The sequence below is a fragment of the Homalodisca vitripennis genome, chromosome 2 (assembly GCF_021130785.1).
Source record: "Homalodisca vitripennis isolate AUS2020 chromosome 2, UT_GWSS_2.1, whole genome shotgun sequence".
Classification (NCBI taxonomy): domain Eukaryota; kingdom Metazoa; phylum Arthropoda; class Insecta; order Hemiptera; family Cicadellidae; genus Homalodisca; species Homalodisca vitripennis.
The window spans coordinates 127,419,966-127,432,034 of record NC_060208.1 but is presented as its reverse complement, the minus strand read 5'-3'; the positions used below and the strand labels follow the sequence as shown (position 1 = coordinate 127,432,034).

Here is a 12,069-nt window from a genome sequence, read left to right as displayed (position 1 = left end):
TACTAAAAAGCTTCTATATTAACACTTAAAATTTAAACAATTAAAAGGGAGTTGTCTAAAGTCAATTCTTGGGAACAATTTTAAATTTATTCATACTTGTCCATTCGCTATTAGGTAACTTATTGAAAAGTTGAACCTCCGTAAAGCAGTGACTAATTTTAATTTTTCAGGTGTTAAAGGAATTAAATTTAACATATATTTGGCCCTTGTGTTATAAGGACACTGTGACAAATCTCATACTCATTCAGATTTTCTTTAACTTTTACTAAACAATAATTATATACATAGATGGTACAGTTATTATTAAGAACTCTTTAAAAATTGGTCTATAAGATTCCCTACTCTTCATATTCTTGATTAACTGTAAAGGTTACTTTTGCCGTGGGAAAACTCTTTAGGCTCTACTACTATTGCTCTGCAGAATTATTCCATATGACTGAAGTGAGTGGAAAAAGGCGAAATATGATATTAATAACATATCTCTATTTACAAATGACTTAAACTACATAATAAATAAGTAACCTTAGATAGCTTTAGCTTTGTACATAAACTACTTGTGTGAGTATCTCAACTAAGTCTGTAATCTAAAGGAACCCCCAACAACTTAACTGAGTTACTTCTATTTGTTACAGCAGAGCTTAAACTAAAATAAATATTTTCATATTTATTACAAATACAAAATAATACCAAATACAAGATTACTTTATTTCCAAATATGCTCTACAACCTTCCCTGAAGCCTAGCCCTGATAAGGCTCTTTTAGCCCTCTTTTGCAAAACCAATACACTCTGGAGATTACTTGCTGAGGTTCCTCCCCACACAAATTAGTCCATATCTAAGGTGTGTTTCAAACAGAGAGTGATAAGCTACTTTTGCTTTAGCTTTATTGCTTATTGATTTTATACGCTTTATCACATAAAGTGAAGAGTTAATTTTAAGAAGGAGATTGTCAACATGTTGTGATCAGGAGAGGCTCTCGTCAACAATGACTCCCAGAAACTTTAAATGGGGTTTTCTTTCTACTCGAGGAATTGTTGAAACTTCTTCACTTCTTCTCCTGAAAGCTATTTGGTTTTTCTTCTCTGGGTTAACTACAAGGTCATTTGAGTGGCAATTTTGATAGGCCATGTTTAATGCTGTGTAACATTTAAAATCAAGATTATCTGTCTTTTTCCTCTCAAGAGTAAGGTGGTGTCATCAGCATACATCGAGGGTTGTGTAGAAAGTTTCAAGGTATTCATGCAAGTCATTTGTAAACATTATAAATAATACTGGTCCCAATATTGAACCCTGTGGTACTTCTCAGCTTACGGGTAGAGATCCTGTTAACTTCAATAGCCCCATTTTTTTTTTTATTTATTTTTTTTTTATCTCTACAATTTGCCTCCGGTTTTCTAGATAGCTTTTGAATCACATTTTGGTTGTGTCTTATCTTCCCAACTTTTCTAACTTGTACAGTGTGAGATCATGTCCCAAGCAATAAAAAGTCATCAGTTCTTGCTGCTTCAAGGATGGAAGCACTACAGTGAATAATTTTAACTTTGTAAAGGCTTGACGGCAGGATTCTATAGACTGGAGTCTCCTTAGAACCCTGATTGCTCTATTTTTGTGAATGAGGAGCCACTGCAAGTTGCCTGCTCCCCCATGCCGCAATCCCGTACCAGAGATTAGATTCATAGAGGGCATAGTAAGCAATCTTTGTTGTTTCTTTATCACTAATACTTTATATTCTGCGGATTACATACAATGCTGAACTGAGCTTGTTACAGAGGCAATGTATGTGGCTAGTCCATGCAAGACAGTCACCAATTATTATGCCCTGGTACTTTGAAGTAGTAGTTTCCTCCAGACTTGGTAGTTTTCCTGTTTTTTCTTTGTGCCTTCCTAGAACAAGCTGGTTCATTTTATTCTCATTTATAGCTAGATAATTTCCTTGGCTGTAATGTATTGCCATGTTTAGAGTGGTGTATGCTGCTATTTCAAAATGTTCCGCTTTTTTTTTTTTTTTTACCCAGGAGGAGGACCATATCGCATACATCGGTGTATGGCTGTAGTTTTGCATATAGCTAGGGAAGTCATTTGTATTGTAAATAAACAAAGTGGACCCAGAACAGATCCTTGGGTACCGTGATTAATGAACTGTGGCAGTGATTTTATCTATTAGTCCGTTGCTGGTGTGGTTTATTTCAACATTTTGTCTTCGTTCCGTTAGGTAACTTTTTATCCAGTCATATGATTGTCCCGTTACTCCATGATTTGTCAGTTTGTCTAAAAGATGTGTGTTGCTAAGGCAGTCGAAAGCTTTGGAGTATTCAAGCAGGATAACAGTGACTGTGTTGTCTTCTTCCAGTTGGTCTGTTAGGAATTCAACAAGGCTAATAAGTCCTGTAGTTGCCGCACTTTGTATTTTGAAGGAAGAGTAAATCATGTCCAATACTTGGTTCTGAAGTGTGGCTATTGGAGGATTTAGGGTTATTGTTCAGTGTTCTGTCTGCGATGCTGGTGAAGAAATAATTCAGATGGTCAGCCACGGAATACAGGTCGTCTTCTTGTTTTCCATTGTGTCATTATTTATTAGTTGCCATAGGGCTTTAGGTTTATTTTTCATATAATTTATGGAGTTGGCTGAACCCTTTTTTCTCAACACTCTCAGCCTAATATTGCAGTCTTTTTTAGCAGTGGTGAGGTCAATTTCTTTTGCTCATTGTTGGATTGTTCAAATTTCATCAGAATTTTGAGGCAGTTTTGTTTTAGAATGCAAGCCTCTTATCAGCAAAATGACTATTCTTCATTTTCTTTTTTGGTGTAACTTTTCTTAAAAGGCATACTTGTTGTAAGGCCATAATTACTTTTGTTATAAATTTAGTATAGGCTTCTTCTGCTGTTAAAGCTTTTCAGTTTTCCTCAAGTAGTATGGAATTTAAAGTGTTAAGATTGTTTTCACAAAAACTTCGTTTCATTCCCTTTAGATATGTGGAGATTTCAGGACTAAATGTTAGCTGTGCCCTACTCCGTTGTGAATTATGGTCAGATAAGCCATTGTGAAAATCTTTGTATTTAAGGTGATTGCTTTGAACATTTTGAAACAGATGCAGTCAATTGATGATCTTTAGCTTGATCTAATTCTGGTAGGAGGCAGAATCAACCTCTTTATATTGTGACCGGTTTAAAAACATTGTCAAGTTTTTTGTGATCCTGGTCATGCTTTAAACAGTTAAAATTTATGTCATCAAGTATCAGGATAAGGTGATTTTCCGCTTTTGTATCTTCAAGCATCCCTAAGATGAGATGTAGTCCTGATTTAAGCTGCCAGAAGGAGATCTGTATACACCTGCTACATATTAGTTGTTTTTTATTCAGTGTCGGCTTAATCATAGCAATTGCACATTTAAGTTCTTCACAGCTAAAGAGAAGCCAGGGATTCTGATGTTAGGCAAAATCTCCCCCCACTCTCTTCTAAAACACCTGGTGTCAGTCCTATGTGGTTGGAAAAGGTTGCAGATCTACTTAATTTTTTTTTATTTGTTAACTTTAAGGGAGACAGGTTTGTTTTAGAATTTGGCTTCACTCGTTTTACTAAACATGTTTTTTTTTTTTTTTTCAGAAATTCTGAGTTTGCGTCAGTTTAGGAAAAAGTGAATTTGGTTACTTTCCTTGGTTTATATATTCGAATTTCTCTCCTTTGCTATGGGTCTTTTGCAGTGCCTACAAGTTCAACAACTGTACTAGATAGAGGTTTACTAAATTTTAAGTTAATTCTATAATGGATTGTTCTGTTTGGTATGTAGTGGGCAAGGTAAAGTATTATTCGTGTTTTTTCTACATGTTTTGCAGGCTCCTAGGGCTAATGTTTTAAGAGTAAGTGCCAATTTTTGGTGTTCATGTCTGACAGACCCAGAAGTGGAGCTGTGTGATTGATCTCAACTACTTGGGCATCTTCGACAGGAGAGGATGTCTGTGTAATTGAATCCCTATAAGTTTTATTTGTTAGTTCACTACTTTGCAACCCAGAGTTAGTTTTTTTTCCAATTCAGCTATTACTGGAGACAAATATATTTAGTGGAAATCTATGTGCTGAGTGCCAACTGTACGGGTCGAGAGTGTTTGGATGCTTTGGGAGAAATTTGAACAATACGGTGCCTTGCTATCAGGTGCTTGCTGCTGCCTGAGGCATGATGTTTTTTATCCATTACATATTTTTGGAAGGCATTTTTTATTTCAGCACTGACACGCAACCCAGCGTTTCAGTCTCTTGAACACCTCCAGGTAAAATACATAAACTTAACCTTGCTGTACATACTCAAAATGGACGATTCCTCGGACGTCAAAGAAGACAATCTCCATTGTTTTGATGTGAGATTAGCTCATGCGTGCTTTTTTGTGTTTGGAAGAAGATTGTGTGCACCACCTTCCGCATTGAGATTTTCTATTGCATTCTTTCCAAGACGCAAACAAAATTTGATTGCGTACTGCTGTTCCAGCGAGTGCTCCATTGCACTGTGACACAATCGGAAAACAGACTTTGTGCAAAAACACGTCCTACCATTCCTACTGCTTGAAGGGAGCTGAGACTAGGCGCGTTTTAAAAAGGCAGAATCCCCATTACATTATCCGACTGGTCCGTGGGCGCTGCGTTAAATAAGTTATGTGCACTAATTTCATAATGCAGCCTGAATATCCATCCCTCTAAGGAGATTAGTCACCTTTAAAAACCATCACAAACTCCTCTGAAGAACAATTAATTTAACTTGTAGTAAAAACACAGGACAAAAAAAGAATATCTCCCTAGTATACTGCTCAAGTACTTAAAGAGTGGCAAACATAGGAGTTTTATTTATTAAAATTTTGATTATTACAGTAAAGAGAGTAATGCTTTAGCGACTGGACATGACTTTGAAAATGTTAAATTATTGGTTTATTTTTTCTTAAGATGGCTAACCTTGACTTAATTGAGGGAGCCAGCCAAATCCTGTCAAAAATCTGAACCAAAACACAACTGAGGGAGCCAGTCAAAGCCTGTCCAAAACACTGAACCCAAATACTTTTGAGGGAGCCAGCCAAACCTTGCCCAAGAAAATTAACAAAAATACTTCTCAGGGAGCCCTCCCAATCTTTACTGCATAATTTGATGACAATTTGACTTTATCTTGTATGTACTTTTCCTTTATATTTTTAAAATTTGATTTTGTATAGACTTAGTATGACACCTGAATGTGTAGTAGACAAGTAACCAATTATTAGTTATGCTTATAAATTTGGTAGTGAATGTATACGTTTATATACCCTTGGTTTATGCTTGGTGTCATGCTTCAGACCAGTGGACGCAGCAAGACAGGTGATGATGTGGACATCAGAATGCTAGTACATCAGAGCCAAGCTGGTTGCATCATTGGCAAAGGAGGTCTCAAGGTCAAAGAGCTCAGGGAGGTGAGTATTGTCATGAAATCAAGTTGTAATATGTACTTGATTTAATAAACAAAAATCACAATTGTTTTTTGTTAGCCTGTTCGAATCTACATGCAGATGCAAATTTTATCTTAAGAAAAAATAAATCAATAATTTAACATTTTAAAAATCTGATTATAACATCAGGTGTTTTTTTTTTTTTTGAAATAATACATTAGTCTTGTTATAGAATTATAGAAAACTTTCTAACAATAATGAGCATTTTTGTCTTAACTTAATTATGTTTATTTAAACTATATTGATAATCCAATAATTTTAGATTTACTTGTGGTTTTTTAGCAAATTAAATCTTTGTATGGTTCATTGTAGGACATAATTAAACAAACGCTGCTCAATTTAAAACCAAATAAATAAAAAAATGTATAGTTGTATTACAATAAATTATGGATATCTTTACAGAAAACAGGAGCTCGTATCAAGATATACACAAATTGCTGTCCCGACAGTACTGACCGTGTGGTCCAAATAACTGGCCGTGGCAATACCTGCACAGACTGTATTCAGGAGATGGTGGAACTTCTCAAGACTGTGAGTCTGGCAGAGTTTAACAGCTATGTGCCTCAGTCTAGATTTATTTGAGATTGTTGTATTTTCACGATTACATGTAGTATTATTAAGTGTGGTTTTACATATAGTATTATTTATCGTTATATTATGTGAAAACTGTAGTTTTATATTTATATGTAGAAATATTATTTTGTTTCTTCAAAAACTTATGTTTGCACTAATATTTTGGACTGGCTGAAATGCTAATTGCCAATTTAAGCATTCAGCAGTCTTCTTAATGTTTGTTGGTTACATGTTGTTGGCATTTAGTAGATTTTGAGAGTGATAATGACAGTGATCAGTTGATGAGAGTTGTGATTTTTCACCAGGTAGCAGCAAGGTTTACAATCCAAATCTAGTGACAGTTATGAAGGTAATGTAAAACAAATAACTGAAGACTGTGAACCACAACCTGAAAATGTCGGTAATATTCTAACAGGTGATGTTTAGCATAAAATGAATAAGAAATGTAGGCCCAAGAAACTGCCCGTCCATCAACAATCTTGTTCTAAGCCATTTTTATTTTTCACCCAAACAATTTGGAGTCTATGTTAACCCTTTGGCTGCCAGCGGCTGATATTTTCGGCCGGGTAAGACTATTTGAAAACTGCCAGCGGCCGAATTTATCGGCCTCTTCCTTTTGGCTTATAGCGCAGCTATTTAACCACCAATGTAATTCTTATAACATAAAAATAATAGCTAAAGAGTGTTTTTATTTCATAAAATATCAGTTATTACGAAAATCTTACTTTATATAGTAGGCCATGTAGAAGAACGACGTAATTGTGTGGCTGTTGGTCTGTCGCGAACCTGCCGGCTGCCGATGCCGTTGACAACAATATCAACCTAATATCATGTAAAATAATTTGTACGAGGGGTATCCAAAAAGTAAGTTTCCATTAATTATGAAAAAGTTAAAAAGACTCAAAAAATAACTGAAACACATTTATTCAACTTTTTACATCATACCTTATTTTTCTACATAGTTACCATCCCTTTCTAAGCCCTCTTGGTATCTAGGAAGTAGTTTTTTATTCCAGCATCACAAAATTCACCCGCCAAATTTTTAAGCCAAGTATCCACCTCATTTTGAAGGTCATCGCTGTTGGCAAATCGCTGACCGCCAAGGTGTCTTTTCAGCTTCGGAAACAGATGAAAATCGCTAGGCGCAAGATCTGGTGAGTATGGAGGATGACCAAAAACATCCCACTTAAATTTCCTCAAAAGTTCCATTGTTGCACGAGCAGCGTGTGGTCGGGCGCTATCTTGAATAAGCAGAACCGTGCGCGACAAAAGTCCGCGCCATTTATTCTGTATTGCCCGCCGAAGTCTGGTGAGAACTTCACAATACCTTTCTGCATTTATGGTTTCGCCACGAGGAAGATAGTCAATCAATAACACTCCACGGCAGTCCCAAAAAACTCTAGCCATTACCTTTCCTGCCGACTCAAAAACTTTGGCTTTTTGAGGAGCTGCCTCTCCTTTTTTTTGCCACACCATACTCTGGCGTTTGGTCTCTGGAGTTGAGTGGTGAATCCATGTTTCATCACCAGTGACTATTCTACTGAAAAGGTTTTCATCTTCATCGTCAAACAATCGCAAGAAAGACTGGGCAGCAGCCATTCGTTGTTGTTTATGGGCATTGCTCAATAAGCGAGGCACCCATCTTGCACACACTTTTGCAAGCTGAAGATCTTCTGTCATGATATTGTGCACAGATGACCGGCTAACTTCAACAATTGACGGCAGTTTATCCATAATTTCATCGAGAGTCACTCGCTTATCATTGTCAATAACTGCTCGTACAGCATTAATGACGTCAGGTTGCCGAGCATTGGCCGGTCGGCCACTACGCTCATCGTCATGAACATTTTCTCTTCCTTCCAAAAACATTGCACGCCAACGACGGACCATCTGAACGGACATAACATGTTCACCATACACTTGACACAACTGACGATGAATTTCAACGGCAGTTTCGTTTTTGGCGGTCAAGAAACGAATAACACTACGGACTTCGCAACTGGCGGCAGAACGCAGTCGAGTCTCCATGATGTTTGGGCAGCAACTGACTGAGAAGCGTGACAATGGGCCAGTGACCGGCGCACCTGTTGCCAACCGAACCGCGCTACATATCCCCGCCCACAGCTGCACGCTGTGTTACGTACGCGTCTTTTTACAGAACAGGGAAACTTACTTTTTGGATACCCCTCGTAGTTTCATAGTTCATAGTGTTTTTACTCGGAAAAAGCAATTTTTATTGCCATTGTTTCTCTTCAATTTTCTGTATCCAACTTCATTTGTAAGTATAATATTATAATTTATTTTCTAACTTTAACCCTAGAAGTGTGTCCATGTTACCAAAGATAAAACGTCAGTCCATTTTTGACGTGTTGCAAGGGTTTTTTAAAAAATTCGTAAAAATACTTAATATCAAGAAAACATATATTGTTATATATCGTTTTTCTTCTCAGAAGTTGTACTATTTGAAATAGGAATAAATCTTTTGATATTCTTTGGTTTAGTATATATTTTCATGAAAATAATGAGAAATTTCAAAAAGTTTTATATGAAAATTTCAAGTTTGGACCTCTGTAAGGTATTGAAATATTACAGTAAGGTCAAAATGTTAAATGTATAAAATGTAGAGAATTCTATGCCAAATTAGAAAATATATTAAAAATTTCTATTAAACAAAAATTGTAATTTTGCCATTTGTTTTTTACATAAGCGAAAATTTACAAAAATGTACAAGGGTTTGGGCTTTTCATTTTTGTTACCTCCAAATGTGACTATATATTTATTTGAAAAACAGTTTTCTATTGTAAGTTATACATGCTATTTGAAAACACTAAAAGTAAACAACAAAAAAATAAACTATTATTTTATTATAAGCTTACAAAAAAAAAAATCTTTTGAAAAATGAAAATATTTTGTAACAAAATTCAGAAACAAGCTAAAAATGTTCACTTATACTTTATGTTTATGTAATTTTTGAATATACCCTTAGTACGTATGTTTGTTTAGCTAAAATAAAATATAAGATATGTTCAAATGCTTTGAGAAGGAACTGAGTTATGACATTTTTTGTTAACAGTCGCACGTTGAAGAATTTACTCATAAAAAATAATCTGGTTTGCAATGTAAAAAAAATATGAAAACCTTTTTTAAATTTTTTTACTTGTTATATTATGTTAGCACATAATGTTTGAAAGAAATATACTCAATAATTTTCGAAATTGAGTAAAAAATAATTGTTGTGCGTCAAATATTGTAAAACCTTGCATTGTAAAATTTTGGACAATATATAAACAATAGATATTATAGTTCAAAATAACATTGTTTTATAATGTTTTTGTCATTTCATATGCATTTATGCAGTTGACTATTTCAACCTGAAAAAATAGAGACCTAAATTATGAAAATCGGTAAATAAATAAGCTTGTGGTGAAATAAAATGGTCAACAATGGCCAACAGGGATGGGTTGGGTTGGTCTTGATGCGACGCCGTGATTCATCTCTTTTGTTACGCACTGCCGGAAACCTACTGAACTAAATTTACCGTTGAAAGATTGTACCGGTAGATCGTTTCTTTCACTTTACACTGTTTTTTTTTATTTTCTTTATTGACAATAAATAACTGTGTGAATGTTATTATACTAACCAGCATAAAATATGCTGGTTTACAATTTTAGAATTGTCCCTTTTTAGAATATTCATAGTAAATCAACTATTCGTTCTAATGACTTTCTGTTTGTACTGGAAGAAAGAATATTTCATTCCGCGTCTATTGACATATGGCAGCACTGTTTGCAGGCAATACGTAACTTGCTGTGATTGGTTTAAAATGACGTATTTCTTTGACCCGGCCACCCGTGAAATTCAACTCAAATGATGACTTCTTCAGAAAACATTTCACCACAACCGTAATATTGAAGTTAGAAAATAAAAGTTTATATGAAAATTGTAGAGTGGAATCTCACAATTTCAATGATACCAAAAACATGGTGATTGTTTGAAGATAAATAATTATTTTTAATGAAAAACTGAACCGACATACAATATGCTGGTTCCGCACAACACACATAAATTACAACCGACATAAAATATGCTGGTTCCACACTTCTAGGGTTAAAGGCTCTTTGTAACTATAAAACCTATTTATTAGTTTAATTTTCTTCCAATAACAACATCAAAAAGAGAATTTAGTGTAAGAGTTAGTAATGTTTACCAATTCAAGCAAGTATTTGGAACCACATTGATAAAATTATGAAAATATGAAAAAATTTGCGTTGCCGCGGTGATTCAGTGTTGTAATCATTATAACTTTGTTTTCCAATATTTTTTTGTAATTTTTTGAACATTGACTCTCAATGACATTGTAAACATAAAACAAACATTTATTTTCTCCCATTATAGTATTTATAAGGTGTTTTGCAATACAAAAAAAAAAACTTTTTTGAACATTTTTTAAATTTAATTAATTAATTAATTTAAATAGTTTAATTAATTTGAAGTGGTTTTAAAAGTTATATAAATTATAGTAAATTTCATTACGTTCAAAACAAAACAAAAATCATGATCCTAGCTAGTTAAAAAAGAAAGTTATTATCATTTTTGGTTTACCTATGCGAAATGCTCATTTTAAGCCTGGCAGTACAGGTAGGCATATGGTAATTTGGCTTGGCAGTCTTCAGATGCAGGTAACTTAAACTGCCTGACAGACTTTAAACATAAAATACAAATATAGCATGGCAGCCAAAGGGTTAATGAAACAGATAAATGTGCAGAATATAAAATTTGGGAAATAAAGGCCTTTTTCTAGGCTACAAAATTGAGTAACTGTTACTGTATCCAAAATGAAGTGATAACTTGCTCTGATAATAAATATTGGTTTCAAACATAAAATAACATTGAAAAGTATTGAAGCACTAAAAGGTCACAAGCAAAACCATATTTTAAAAATGTAGTGTTGCAACGGATTTAAACTTATTTCTTCCATGTTCCATATTAGTTCTCAACCTAAATGTACGGCCTGGACAACCAAGGGCTTTGTACCTTTTTTTATACAAAGTACGAACTTTCCTGGACCATATAAATAAGGCTCTCAAAAAATATTTCATTCCGCTCAGAAACTTTTATTTACGAGTCAACGGTAGGAATAAAAACCGATTTCCACTCATTGTTTATATGTCCAATAAAATGCATGCAAAATGTGTTATTAAATATTTTCAAGTAGTTAAAAGTAAACATACAGAACTTTATAGTGTAAACCATTTTAGTGGATAGACAAAAGACTCATTCACACAAACCGTAGTTAATTATGTTCCTACTTAGAGCTTTATTGAATTAATCATACCACATTTTTACAGACTACTATTGTATCAACATTCCATTGGCAAATGAACTTCTGGTTAAAAATCATATCATGAAAACACATAACAGAAAATCTAAAGACCTATAAAAAAAATTCTAGCCACCGAAATTTTTCTTCATAGTTCTCTGTACTCTAGAAAAAGTGAAATATTGATTGTTGGATATAAATGATAACCACACCCAAGATGTAACAATTAGAAAAAGACGTGTAAATTAAAAAATCAAACCTCTGCTGATCAACAAATGCTATTTGGGACAAATCTATTAATCGTGACATGTTCCAGAGCCACCAGCAGATACTGGAAAAAGATTATTTGTAACTTCTACATGGTAATGTTTAATATCTTTTTTTTTGTACAGTTTAAACACAGATAAACATCGTGGCCATGAAGAAACATTCATGGAAACATAAGTTGAAGAACTTGTAAATGCTATTAGATAAAATAAATAGCCACCGCCCATGCCAGGGCCAGCAGGTGATCAAAAGTATAATGTCATGTGCCTTCCTGGTAGCCAAATGCAGTTGTGTACTATGTGTGTTCTACACCAGGAAAAATTCTGTTTAGCCATTATTGGTCATGGCAGTTATTGTGGTATCCATACAGAATGTTACCACAAATTAAAACATTCTGGATAGCTGTGGGGCTGTATAAATACGAGGCAGATTTGTATAGAGTGAAC

The 12,069-nt window shown here is 34.4% G+C and overlaps 1 protein-coding gene across 4 annotated transcripts in view; it reads left to right on the top strand.

The window, feature by feature from the left end:
* Positions 1-12,069, top strand: part of LOC124354706 (heterogeneous nuclear ribonucleoprotein K-like) — a 94,938-nt gene that overhangs the window by 48,226 nt on the left and 34,643 nt on the right. For all 4 annotated transcript variants that reach the window (XR_006921706.1, XM_046805361.1, XM_046805359.1 and 1 more), the window contains 2 exons: positions 5,314-5,427; positions 5,866-5,994. Coding sequence is in view for 3 of the 4 variants with exons in the window: in XM_046805361.1 (XP_046661317.1) it covers positions 5,314-5,427; positions 5,866-5,994 (243 nt within the window). In the remaining variant the exon portion in view is untranslated. The remainder of the gene's footprint in view (positions 1-5,313; positions 5,428-5,865; positions 5,995-12,069) is intronic.